The sequence below is a fragment of the Neocloeon triangulifer genome, unplaced genomic scaffold (genome assembly GCF_031216515.1).
Source record: "Neocloeon triangulifer isolate White Clay Creek 2 clone unplaced genomic scaffold, ASM3121651v1 ptg000014l, whole genome shotgun sequence".
Classification (NCBI taxonomy): domain Eukaryota; kingdom Metazoa; phylum Arthropoda; class Insecta; order Ephemeroptera; family Baetidae; genus Neocloeon; species Neocloeon triangulifer.
Genome location: NW_026775556.1, coordinates 10,778,080 through 10,792,834, shown reverse-complemented (window position 1 = coordinate 10,792,834; position 14,755 = coordinate 10,778,080). Strand labels below are relative to the sequence as shown.

General features: G+C 35.5%; 1 protein-coding gene across 2 annotated transcripts in view; it reads left to right on the top strand.

The window, feature by feature from the left end:
* The window catches only part of LOC132199674 (limbic system-associated membrane protein-like), a 157,700-nt gene that overhangs the window by 22,774 nt on the left and 120,171 nt on the right, over nt 1-14,755 (top strand). Inside the window, exon 2 of one of the 2 annotated variants that reach the window (XM_059624580.1) lies at nt 12,191-12,616. The exons of the other annotated variant lie outside the window; for it this stretch is intronic. Within the exon in view, the coding sequence (XP_059480563.1) occupies nt 12,544-12,616 (73 nt within the window). The 5' untranslated portion in view covers nt 12,191-12,543. The remainder of the gene's footprint in view (nt 1-12,190; nt 12,617-14,755) is intronic. 2 annotated transcript variants of the gene reach the window in all.

Below are 14,755 nucleotides of genomic sequence, written 5' to 3'. Positions count from 1 at the left end.
AACATATTATTCAAATATGCAATAAAAGTGAATAATACTTACCCAGGCCTACAGATATATTTATGTTTTTAAAAACATGTTACAATGGCATTAAGTTAATAATCTAATTAATGTACTGGAAAGTTTTATATTTATGTAATAAAATTTAGCTGCATCAAGTTTCTCTCTAATAATTTTTTTTTATATAAAAGTTGATTTATAATTTTTTTTTGTTAACATTAAAAAATTTAAGAATTAATTAATATCAGCGTGATTTCAATTTAATTTTTTTTAAATATATCCAAGACGTGTAAATAACAATTAATATACGTAACACAGATCTAAAGCATATTTTAATAACTGAAGTGTAGTCATTTACAGAAAAGAACATTGATGTCTCATTCTCAGTATTGTTATAGTAATTAAATTATTTAAATTATGCATTCATAGAAAAATCTTCAATATTGCATCAATCCTTCCATTTTATTTGATATGATTTTGTATAAATGGACTTAAATTTGTCACGAATACAGGAATGGTGTCCAGATTTGGAGGAGCAAATTTTTTCGGGAAATGCGCGCGCTGTAGTCGGCTGTCTAAAGTAATCCACTCTAAATCATATTTTTTGAAGCGCGGAAAAAGGAGCTCGGAGAGAGGAAGAAGAAAGGGAAACTGCGGGGCCCTAATATTTTATGTATGCGGCAGGATTAGACTGAATAAATCCATCTATAGATCCATCTCCAGTGTGAAAATAATCCTTGATCTGTAATATATGCATGGCGCATTGATATCTCTATTTTGTGTGGACGACGACGGCGGCGGAATTTCCTTCCTGCTCTCGTTTGGTCATCAAGCGTGGCAATATCGCTCCCCAAAATCGATTCTCTACTTTTGCCTGGAAATGCTTTTAGCCGAGTTATTTTTTATTCAAATTCGACTCGTCTGTCGTGGAGTCGCCGTCTCTCAGTAACAAATAAGAATGGGTCATGCTAGATTTCATATAAAATTTAAATTAGCTCTCTCGCCGTCGTGGCAGCGCAAGAAGTGCTCCTGCCTTTTTATTCTTTCCAACACACACAACGTTTCTCGCCCGAGCATTTCTTTACGACGCTAATAATTTGTAGCCTTGGAACTACCATTTCCTCGCCCTGTCTGTTCTACTCCAATTTGGAGGGAAATGTTTTATTCGCGGTGCTTCGACAATTTATTTATTTGACTACTTTTTCCTCTTCCCTTTCATAAACTCAGCTTGATCGTAAAGTTCGAAATGGACGTCCTGCTTGTATTATTTTTTCTATCAGCCCAGCTAAGTGGAAATGCAAAAGAAATTGAATAATATATTGACTTGACAACTCAGGTCTTTGAATATTTACGGTTCCACAAGGACGAAGTAAATATTTAATTTCTTATTCCGTTTGAAACTTTGCCACAGGGAGAAGTTGTAAAAAATAATTTCAACGGAGTAAAGACAAGAAAAGATCTAAAATATTTAAAATTTAGTTAAATTTGCTGCGAATTTGATAACATATAGTTTTTTCATTAATTAACTTCATTGATTTCAAAAATTTTTCCCGAAGAAATAGGCATAGGGCATAGTTATAGTAATGCCAAAACATTATTAATAATTTATTATGCACCAAAACAAATGTGCTCACGAAGTCACATAACTTTTTTAATCAATCAGTTAGTTATCTTCATACAAAACACCATAACAAAAAACAGCAGGCCAACTCATTTTATTCGGATGATGGAGCACCTTTATCGCCATAATTCATCGACGGCCTGCTCCATCGCATCGCCATAAATATGTGCGCAATAAATAACCCCAATGTACGCCGGGCTTTCGCTTGCGCACACACATTCGGAATTATTCCGACTTTTACAATATGCAGCGAAGAGTTGGACAAAAGCGGAGACTACATTATTCAGCGCGACGAAATTCTATTGCGAATCGGCGAGATTACAATTGCAAATTATGCACGTTTGCCGGGCGTTTTAATTCAATTAGGTCTGCGGTCGAGATGAATTGGCATTAATACATCTGAGCGAGAATTCATTGTGCAGGCACCTGGGCATCAAAGTTTGCACTCGGATCCAATTAAACCGGCACTGATTAGCTACTCGGCTCTTACTTCATGAATCATGCACTCACTACTCGCTGCCGTGTGCATCAATTCCATCCGTACCACACACATCTATCATGTCTGCGGGGTTATCGAGAACTGCGCTCTGCATATTATTAATTGTAGAGTTCCAAAGGCGGCCGAGACAATAATGTTGGTTATTGTACTACTTTGGTGTTTGTGCTGTGTTTGAAAGCCACACCGCGAGACTCAAAGCGAAAGCAATTAACTTAGTTTGGATATGCTTTGGAATAGTTTGCAATGATGATATCTTAGAATGCAATTCACATTTTAAGAAGTAAAAAAATAATTAGCTAGATGACCAAATTAATATATTATTGTGGTTTATTCTACACAAATCAAATGAAAATGAAAGAGCATAAAATATTTTTTATAAATTTATTTTAATTTCTTCTAAAACATGAAAATATAAAATATTTGAAATCAAATATTGTTTCTTCTAAAATAAAAAATAATATGCAAAAAATGGATTTTTTTTTAAAAATATTTTTCTTATTAAAAGTATTTTTAAGTAATACACAATTTGGTCAATTTGAATTACACAGGGTACTAATAGGGATCAATGCTAGAGATTCAACATTCAAAGTAATTTTTAATTGCTTGTTAGCAATTAAAATCAAAAATAAATAAACACATTAAAACATTGTTTTAATTTAATTGGGTTTTTTGTAATTAAAAATCAAATTTTTGTAATTATTGTTCCGTTTGGTACCGCATTGATGAAATTATGGTGTGCTGTTGTTATTAAATCTCTGCCTATGAAATTAAAGCATGAAACAACAAACGCAAAGGCTCTTTATTATATTATTTATCCTTTTATCGGCTCGCGGGCAGCATTAAAGAGGCGAGAAAAAGGTCGCGAATTAGCTCGCAAACTCAGCGGTGCATTTCACGAAGCAATTATTACCCTTGAGTGGAGCAAAAACTTTAAAAGAAAAGCCGCTCAGACTGACCTGCGAGTTCTTGATTGCGAGACTAAATTCGCGTGGCTTCTGCTGTTAAAGTACAAGACCGACGATTTTAACGTACAGTAGAGCCGTCGGGCGTGTTTATACGTTTTTGTTTTTCAATTCCCTTTCTAGCTCGGTCCGAGTACAAATTTAATGCGATATTTAGCGTAATCTCGTAATCCCTTAATCCGTAGTGAAAAGCGGCTCCACTACAAGCGCTCAAAACTCCCTTTTGCCAAAATCGCGCGGGGCGAGAAAGGGTTTCCTTTGCTGCCTGTATGGGTGCGTGTTTATTTTAATTAAAGTAATAGGCACGCTGGCGGCCTATCACTTTTGAGATCGGCACCGATAATTAAAAATAGCCACGGGTGTGTAACTAAACGCAGTGTAGCAACAGCCACCTCAGAACTCGAGGGTTGTAAATTGAAAAAAAAAAATAACTAACATTTCGTTTCAATCACAAACATGCAAGCCTGATTTTTGCCCTGCATGCAACTTTACACACCGAATGATAACAACAATAAACATGCCATATATTGTACACACTATGTAATAATGCAGGGAAAAACTAACTATTACTTATGTTTTGAATCAACCTGCTATATACACTGTGAGATTGTTAACTATTTAATTTCTGTTGCTCTCACATGAGACAGAAATGTGATGAAAAAAGCTGACATTAAAAGAGTATAAAAATAAAATATGACATATATGAATGACTGCGACTTTGAAAAGGTCTCTTGCTTTTTCATTCACTTTTTGTGTGGATCTCATTATCATATTATTATAGCTTTGTTTGTAACCATCGCATGCATGGATCGTAATTTAAAGTAAATGCAAAAAACTTTTTTTTTAATAATTTTGAACTTTAAATAAAAATAAAATAAACAAAACAAAGATGAAGGGCAGAGAATTTGTCTTGCCCTGAGCCTAAAGAAAAAAACATATAATCCAACAATAGAACAAAAATACAAATTTATATGGGGTCAGAAATTGAAATTGTGGTCCTGGCATATTAGCAACGCAGAAATAATTCGGCGGACCTTGCGTGAAAAATCAGCTCAAAAATTCATTTAGGCGAATTCAGGGGTCAGGAAATGCAGGTTATGAAGCAATAAAGAATTAGCTGCCCAAAAACTGACGTGACACGAAAGGGCCATTATGCAAAAGTATCACACACACACGTCAGCACTCACTAGCGAGTGATGCATTTAATCTCGGCAGCTCCACTTGTGCACTAATTATCCGCTTGATTAATGACCCGCGTTAATTTATGAATCGGTGCAATTAATAACGATCAAACACACAACAGGCACTCGTCGAAGCTGGTGCGGCGCGAAAATCGGCGGCTCTGTGTGCATTGCTCAATAACTCGTCCGTCCAGCGTGAAATAAATACAACACACTCTTGCTTTCCGTTGGGCTGGAGCGCCTTTGGGGCCGACGTTTGTGGCTCGCACGCATTACTTAAGTAAAAGTAATTTCAATTGGAGAGCATCTTTCGACCGTTCGCCGGCGAGCGATGTGGCCGCGTGGAAATAAAAACGTGAGAGGGGTTAATAATTTGACCCATCAAGCTCTCACTCACTCGCCAAAGATTGGGCTCGACCAACTAAAAGCCGCTCTGATGAAAATTACTTCTTCTTCTTCTTCTCTGCTTCTATTTCTCTCCCCGGCCGTCCATCCTGGCTTTTCTTCCTTAACGTTGTGCATTATATATAGGATGTGGCACCTGCTTTAGGTGGTTTGCTTAAGGATCGTTGCCCCAAGCACATTATGTTCTCCAGCGTAAAATATGTAATTTGTATAGGTACGGACTGCTCCGAACAGAATTAATGAAAAAATTAATTCTGCAAAATAATGTTATCTTTGAAATATATACAACGAAAATTAAAAGCGAAATGTAACTTAAGGATTTATTAAAACCGTAGAATTGCTGTTTTGATGATTTAAATTATTGAATTTATGGATTATGTATTTGGGCAGACGATGCCCGGTGATTTATTAATTTTTAAAACTAAAATGCATTAATTAAAGTTTATTTTTTTGTTAATTAGGTCAATTTTATTTAATATTGTTTTTATTTTTCAAACTCTCAGACCGTTAAGCTTTTGCAATTTTTTTTACCTGTTCAATTATTGTTACATTAACATTGTTTATGTTGCATTATTGAAAAAATTGAAACAAATTTGAACAACACGTCATCCACCACTACCAGCATTATCCGCTGCACTGCTCCTTATTTGAAATTTAATAAATATTTTAGCTTCATATAATAATAATACTGTATATTACTTAATATGGCTTCCACTTATAAATCTTCCTTTATTCTACATCGAATTTGAACTATCCGGCCCTAAACGAGCCAAAATCAGGACTTCGAGGCTCCATCGACAGAATTAATTGATGATGCATCGCGCTGGAGAGATCATTAATTAAAAACCACCGCCGCGCCGCTTTCAGCCAGCTCAGCGTGTGTGTGCCATTAAAAAGGCTAAATGAGTCGAGCGTGTAAGACACGCCGCGCGGAGCCTTCCTCTTTTACACCCTGAAAAGTTGTCCGACTACTAATGTTTGGCCTGTGGCTTATTACGCTCGCACACGCATTTATATTTTTAAACACTCGACCGCTCAAAATGAATCAGGGTTCATTTTTTATTAGCCCCCCTCGCTGTGTTGAAAAGAGAAGAATCTTAATTGCTGCTCGGCAAATGAAGCGAACGCTAATTACGATCTGTTCCAACCACATTTCAGAGCTATAGGTGCTTCTCTGCGGGTTGTAATTTAGAGCTCCTGCTGAAATCTCGCGCCTCCAAGTCATTTGTCTCGAAATAGGGCAAACGTGCTATCAATTTCAATCTGACAAATAAAAACAATTTATTTAGATTCCATGTGTCTAATGATGCTTGGATAAGTTTAAGTTCATATTCTTAAGAATAAAACTTTTAATTAAATGGGAGGAGAATCTTTTTAAAATAAAAAGCGGCTTTATCAACACAAGCTTGAGATATTTATTTTTTGCTTCTTTAAAAGTTTCAACTCGTGGAGTCAAGGAAAATGGTTTGCTTGCTTAAATTGACCTTCCCAGAGTGGTGGGAAGTCAGTTGCTTCTGAAACCCTCTCGTCAGAAATAGTTCATCTGTCTCTGGCAATAATTGAATCAAAATACATAATATACTTATATACACCCTCTGGTAGATTGAGATTAAATGATTAAAATTTAATTAAACGCACGTTGGAGAGAAGAATGGAAATGCGGCGACGGCTGGTGGTTTCGCTCTCCGTATTATTTTCGTGCTGAACAAAACGGGCTAATATTTATATACGCGTCACGCGAGCTTACTTAAAATAAATTTCGCACTCCGCTGAACCCTTTTCGCAGTGGCGCTATTGCAAACAAATAAAACAGTTGAACTTTATACGCGGCGCGTAATCGCCCGCAGTTCATCTCGCGCACCACACACACGTTCTGTTGGCAACCAGTCTACTTTTTAACGCCCCCTGATAACCCTTTCACCCCTCCAGCGAGTTGATTATTGGGTTACAAAACACATTTTTTTGCTTATGTTCAGTTAGATTCATAAATGTTGCAGAGCAAATTACAGATTTAACATTTTATTTCGACATTCAGTTAAAGAAAATCTATTTTTATCATTATTTGCTATAAACAAAATAGGTATTGTTAGGCTTTTTGAACAATGAATGCTGCTGTTAATTATTCAATCAACTATATATCTATTTTTTTTTATTAATAAAATTAAAATACAAAAATTTATAAAATTTAAGTAATTAACTTGAAATTTGTACCTCCCGCGACTAGTTACCTTTAATGCCCGAGCCAGGCCCGAGCTCAAGCGTTACTGCCATTTAACTTTGAAACAAATTTACATGTTAGAGATAATAAAATACAGTTTTATAACATATTAATGCAAATAATGTCTTTGTGATTAAAATTATTTTTTCTGTATTTTCTTAGAACTATAAAAAAATAAAAATAAATAATTCAATATCATTCAACAGCAAGTATTTTTGAAAATAAACTAAAAATCATATATAAAATAAAAAATGTCCGTAATTAAATTTATTGTACTTTAGAAGTATTTGTGACAACAGTTATTTATAAATTCTACAGAAGTTACTGCAACGTTTTCAAATAGACTAGATCTAGATAAATAGTTCTAGATTTATTCTATATGCACGATCAGCGTCCCGCGTGTGCATTAATCTGCGATAAATTTCAGTGCACGACAACTTGGTATTTCGGCTTTACCGTTGAGCAAACACCCAATAATTAACATAAAAGAGCCATTTAATTGCACAGACAGATGCGGCGGGTCGGCTCTCTCACTTTTTCTCGACGCGCTCGTTCCATTATGTGTGATTGTTGGCGCAAAAAGCGTCGCATCACCTCGTTTAATAGAGATACATTAATGCTGGGGGATCAGCACGGCCGATCTACTGCGTACAACCGAAAAACACATGCCTCAGACGCGTAATTAAATGGCCGAATGTGGAAGAAGCGCTAATGGATTGCCGCTGATTCACACTTTGCGCCGCGCCGACTCATTGTTCTCTTTTCTCTCCTCCTTCCCTAAGCCGATTTTCGGAGCGCGCGCGTTCTGTTTGATTTGTTGCTTTTTTACAACTGCCGTACTTTGTGTTGCCAAATGGATTTGGACCCTACACAGTGCACTTTACTCAATTTCTATTGATCAAATTAAAAAGGGATTGGGATGGAAAAACTGTAGGATCAGAGTGAGTGCGACTTGAGTACTGTTGTAGTCATTGATTCTCAATCACTTGGCACAGAAATATAAGATAAGAAGAAAGTATAAAATAGCAGTAAATCTGGTGGTTTTGGAAACTCCTCAACTTAAGATGATTGTGTGAACTGACTTAATTTTCTTTTAAATTATAACAAATTTGGAAATAATAAAATATTGGTTCATTTATTTTAAAATAAAAGTGATCGTTTTTAATAGTTTTCTATCACAATTATATAAAATATTTTTGTACAATTTTAAAACTTTTTGCCACTGCTTCAGTTTTTTTAAATTATTAGGAATTATCAATGGTAAAAAATATGACTTCTGCAAATAATGCCAGATGATCGCAGGTTACCTCTCGCTCGGTTACTCGCCCCATCTGCTCTAATTGCAAAATAAGTCCACTTCTGCGCCGATGATTAGCATCCCCAGCTGCACGCCAACTTTTCGCCGCAGAGCGTTATGTATATTTATTTTCAATTTGAATTTCGGCTGTGCGCATCAATAGAAAGTTGAGAGCGGGGCATGTGCATGAAATTCATTCAACTCTCATTAGGGCGGCTAAAAACAACTCCCCAGCCCTTAATACGGACGAATGTTTTCTCTTTCAACATTTGCATGCGTACGTATATATAAAAATGAATGGTCCCTTTAGAGGAGGGGCGGCCTTCAAATAAGCTGGGGCCCGTTTAAATCAATTCAGGGGTCCTTTCGGAGAGCGAGGGAAAATGTAAAGAGAAGAGTGCCGAGTGTACTTTTCCTTCCAGGGACGGTTTGTTTAAAAGTTAATGGTGCGTGGTTACTCTGCTTGTGCCTCATTGAAAGTGAATGGCGATGCGAAAACTTCCTGCGCCGCCCGCGTAAAATGCACTCGTCATCGTGATTTTTCGAATCAGAAAATGCAAATTAGCCACCCGGCCGGCTTGCTTGGATTATGCCGGCGAGTTGTTTTCTTTAGATTTCGCTTTTATGTGTGCACATCCGAGTGTTATTTTTATATGAATTTTCTTTGGGGGGGGGGGGGGCTTTGGATTTTTGCTTAGTTAAGATTGTTTATAGTTAAATGAAAAAATAATTCTTTGTTTTAATAAAAATTATATTTTCAGGCCATTAATTATTGACATGATAGTCATTCAAGAAATTATAAAATTTAAACAATTTTTAAGAAATAGTACGCGTTATTAAGGTTACAATACTATCAAAAAAAGAAGAATAAAAAAATTAACCATATGCCAAAGCAGGAGAGATGAGTGTTAATATTTTAAATTGATTTATTTGAAAATTTAAAGTAAAAGTAACTTAATTTATCACCCATTATATTTATGATAATTCCAAATTTACCAATCTCAAAAGAGACGCTAGAGAAAAATAACATTTTCAAAAAATCCTTGGTTTGGTGCTGGACATGGGTACAAATTTTTGTTTTTAAGAATTTTAAAATATGAACAACACATCATAAACTTAAATTTTTATGATAAAATATTATCCATTTATTTTTAACAAGATGGGAATATTCTTTAAAAATTGCAATACATAATTATTTAATATATGGGTGATGCTGTATCTGAGCGGATAATATTTAATTTAATACATTAGATAATTTTAAAATTTATAATAAAAATTGTTATTTTAAATAAATTAAAAATATCCTTTTTTAAACCTTTCCATACATTTATTTAGTATTTACTTTATTGCTCATATTTTTTAGAATTTTTTTTTTAGATTTATTTCTCAAACGTATTTTTCCAAAGGCAAAATGATAATGATAAATTTAAATTTATTTTGAAAATTTGTTAACTGCAGTTGTTTATAAAAAACATTCATAGTGCTAATACATTATTTGAAGAAATACTAATATTTTACTGAATGTTAAGTAGGAATTGATTAGAATAAATATTCATTTTACAATACCCAAAGGATATAATGATAGAATCTGCTCTCCCTATTATTCAAGACTATACATAAAATTTAGTAATATGATGACGAACAACAAGAAACTACTACATCATTTTTCATGCACAGTTTTATTGAAACTAATCTCACTTCCCAATTCAGAGTTCGGCTGCGGGAAGAGCATCTCTCGCGGTGGTGGTGGTGCGAGAGCGCGAAGCATCGATTTTCGGGCGCAGATTAGCTGCAAGCTGTAATTATCAAATTGATTAGCGAGACTTGCCAAGCACACCGCATTCATCTATGGCGAGAGAGATATATTCCGGCTCCGAGCAGCGGCGCACTCACACATCATCCTGATCGAAAACGACCGGGAGAATCTCGTTATAAGCGAGAGAGCGAGCCCTGAAAAATATGGCCAAGGAGATTATAACAGGCACTATTTGAAGCAGATTAAGGAAGACTTAAAAAATATCGCATCGCGGCTTATAATCGCGGCCCATTACAGAGAGAAAATAGAACGGTGGGGCTAAAGAGAAGTTTATTAGCAGCTGCGAGGCCACCCTTTTTATATTGCCAAATTAAATTTTTATCCTCGGTACTTTCCGCCACGGTATTAAAAAGTGAGAGATGGCTGGATTGATTAATTACTTTCCAGGTAGTGAATTTGAGTTACTAAACGCTAAAAAATTGCCCAAAGACTCGTTCATAGAGAGCGATATGAAATGGGAAAAATCCAATTAAAATTTATTTTATTTAATAAACAAAAGTATATTTCAGAACACAAATTTGAACCAAAGAATGAATGTTTTCAATGTTCATATGTTCATGAAGCATTAAAAAAAAAAAAAGAATGTTTGTCATGCCTTTTGAACACAAAGAATAAAATATCAAAAAAGGGTTGCATCAAATTAATGAGATATATTTTTGCTTTTACATCTATTTTTTCTGTACAGCGCACACAACACCCAAGGTTTTTCTTGCATGACCTTTTTTAGGTCAAAATAGAGCACGTTAAAAGTTAATTATTTTTTTTTTAGTACTCGAGCTGTAGTCTTTCAAGTTTCGCCTTTTGTGAGAAGTGCATAAAAATTTTACAACCAGCAGCTAGCAAGTCAGCGAGTGGAAGACCCAGTTTTTCTTTTTCACAAAGTTGCTCATAAATCTTAACCCATGGCAATAGCAAAGCAGTCACTTTCAAATGCAAATGTACTCGCCCGCGTTCGTTTTGAAATAAAACACACTAGCGCCGAAAAAGTGCCAATAAGTTGGCCATTTATTACTCCGCACGGTGAATGATCCATTATTACCGTTTTTATAAAAGCACCCGCGCCCAGAGGAATAATTGCGGCAGCTGCCTCCCAATTTGCGCAATTTAGCGCACGCACGCAAATGAATGGGCAGATGATGTTCCTCTTTTTATTGCTCTGCAAATAACAACATCGCATACATATTTTCGGGTGCCAGCTTTTGAACTGCTGAGGCGTTGGATCTTCGTACAAAATAACGAATTTTGTTGCGAGGCCATAAATCGAATCGACTCTGTTAGTGGCGGGACCCATTAGATTTATTTTTATACTTAGAGTCAGCCAAGGTGCTTCATAAAGCGGCAACCTTTTTGTATAAAATTTGTATAGAATTTTATTATCGCATCTACATAAAAAGCGGCCATAACATGCCGTACGTCGTTTGGATAAGTTAATTCTAAACTGAAATATGACATTTAGATCTGATTGAACCTGAATCAGATGAAAAAATAAATAAATATTTATTATGCTTGCTTACATAAGAATTAGAAGAGTTGATATAGAAAATTATCAAAATAGACCTATTAAATCAATACAAATGGTTATAAAATTATATAGATCAATAAATTTTTAGCTTTTTCGAATCATTTTCACTGCTTACTTATAAAATGCGACAACCATAGGTTTATGTGTAAATTAGTGTTAAACTTCTTAAATAGTCAGACGTCCCAGAAGGACCAGTTAACATTTTACAATTTAATTTATGTTAAAATCAATTTAAATTAAAGGTGTTGTGTAAAGTAGGTAAAATTTACGCACAGAGGGCCCTCTTGTTGTTTATATATTTCAGACATTACGTGTTTTGGTACAAACTTTAGCATGTCCTGTGAGAGTGGGCAAATTATTATAAGCCATTACTGAAGCCTCCATTCAGTGCATATCAAACTTTTATCAAATCGTAAACAAAAAATGTCCTTAAATTAAAAGTTTCAAATGCATCAATATAATGAATATAATAAATAATTCACTTTAAAATAATACTTCAATCAGCCTATCTGCTGCAAAATTGTTGAAATAAAAATATATATGTGGATCAATGGATTTTACAATTTTTTTTTCTAAATTAATTTGATAGAAGTGATATTTTTTTTTAAAAGGTAGTGTTGCAGCCAATAATAAAAGTTATTGCATTAAATTAAATTTGGGTGTCGACAGGTCGCACCATGGGAGCCATGAACGGCGAGTTAGTCGGATGCTGTGTGCATCAGGCAAGCAAGGTAGATGGCGGTTCCGTGGGTCGTCGCCGGCGCAGGGCCCGCGCGAGCGGCGCTCTTCACTCCCGTCGTCAGTCGGTCGCTCTTCGCCGAGGCAGCAACACGCTCAGCAGGATTACTCGCGCCAGCAAGTGCGGTGAACTCGCGTGCTCTCCCTGCATTAGAAAAACACTTCAACGCAGTTCGACACTCTCGGTGACCGATTCAGTGAGCGCGAAATTGACAGAAACTTGAACCGGAAACTTTGGTCTGGTGTCCTTTGACTGTAGACGATTGGCGATTCTGCACACGGACATGGCTCGACTTGGGCAAAACCTTTTCTTCGGACTGCTCAGCCTCCTCTTCATCGTTGCCGGCGTCGTTAAAGGTCAGTTTAATCTCATTTTGGAGTCGTCAAATAACATATTGGAGCATTAAGAACATTATTTTGACATGTCCTCTACTAAAATTTAATCAAATAAATGGTAAATATTAATTATTAATAAATATTTTTTGAAAAAAAAAATCTGATTTAAAATAAGAAAGTTTGGAGCTGATCAATTATGATAAAAACAACAAAAATAATGAAGCAAAGATGTTGCGCTTTGCCCTTCTAATTTGATTATAAAATTTAAAAGAAAAATCAGAAATACAACTTCAGTAAAAATAGAGTACATAATTACTAAAAATATTATTATCTTGAGACTTGCTTCTGGCCACTAATAATTGACTATTGTATATAATAATTTAATTAAAATGATTGAAATTAAATACATAATTTCAATTAGAATATTATAATTAAATTATCATAGTATTTACTTCGCATTAACATGCTGGACTGAAAACAATGATCGACGCTATTTTTACACACTCACAAAAGTCGTTGTCTATGTCGAGTAAAAGTTTTATGTATTATAATACTGCAAATTTTTTATTATAATCTAATAAAAAATCAAAGAATAAAAATAATATAATGTGTTGAAATAAATAAATAGTAATAACAATTAGACGCTAAAATAATTTCGTGCCAAAATTTTATTTCTGGCGGTAAAAAATCTTAAAACGTCTATAAAATCATATATATAAAAAAATATAATATATTTTTCATTATCAAAAAACTGATTGTGAGGCTGTTGTGAGGGCATAAAAATCATTTTTATAAATTTTTTAGCACCCTCGTCGAGACCAATCAATTCTGTGCGGTAGCAGTAAATTCACAAATTTATATGAGTGTATGTGCGTTCGTATTCGATGAAAAATGGGCATTGGAGCCACGGTGTAAGCCACACGACTCCATTATGGGTAGCAGTCCCATAAATTTGGGCTTCGCTCGAAGAGTGCGTTCGTTCGTTCGTTTCTCCAACAGTTTCACCTCCTCTGCATGCGCCCAATAAATCCGGCCAATTTTATCGTCAATTCCGCAAAAAGCGCATTAACCCTTGTATACGCATCTCTGATGTCTTTTCCTTCCCCTTTCAATTCTCGCTCGAACCCTCTTCTGAGGTTTGTTCACCGAATCCGCTGAAAGGGATTCTGTATTTTGCGCCACAATCTCTATAGAGCAAAACAATCTTCTCTTCTTTAATAGGTCAACAATGAGAGGGACAAAAAGTAAATTTATCATTTCAAGTGTACTTGCTCAAAACTTAAGATTGTTTCTGTTTTTGTGTGTGCGAATATTATAGTTTGCACAGCCCGGTATATGAAAGTGAGCGCGTTGTTTATGGAGTTCTCAAAGATTTATACTCTGACATTATCTTTGTTTCTCTCGCTCTGCGCGTATATACACGCGGCACAAACAATATAATGCTATGTGCTGAATTAAACACAACGGCAGAAAGCAAAAGTGAGCCAAAAGCTAGTTTTTGGCTGAGAAGCGCGCTTTTCTTGCGTTAACCCTTTCAGAGCTCGCATACAAGTTCTCGTTGCGCGCAAAGGAGAATGAAAATCGTGGGCCAAGAACCATTACTTCGAATTAAAAACAACCAAACTTCGCAATTACTTGAGGCAGTTCCACCAACGAAAGTAAAGAGTCGGTAGTTTGTTTTATTTACAAAAAAAAAAATTCAACTTTTTCGGCAACTTTGCCTCATCTAAAAAAGTTTTTGCACAAGTCCTTTTGCCTTTTTTTTGCAGAAAACTAGCAGAATTACAAAATGTCTTGTGCACGAAAAATCATGCATCGCACCTAAAAAAGTAAGTATAGCGGAGCCGCGCGGAACAAAAGGCAGAAGCGATTTTGCGAACAAAGTAAAGTGTGTTCTACTAGCAAAGCAGAATCCGGCAGCAGCAGGCGAAAATTGGATTATTCCTCGCGTATATAGCCAGGCCTATAGCTGGGCTGAATGCAGTGCACGTGAGAGATACAAAACAGCAAAGCACAGCATAATGGAGCCGGGCTGAAATAATTTACTGCCACTCACCCGCTCCGAAATGAGAGAAGAGTGAGAGACGAAAGAGTACATAGTGAGCGCTCTGAAAAATCAATCACATTTTGCGCCAATATAACTCAGGCGCGTTCGATTGA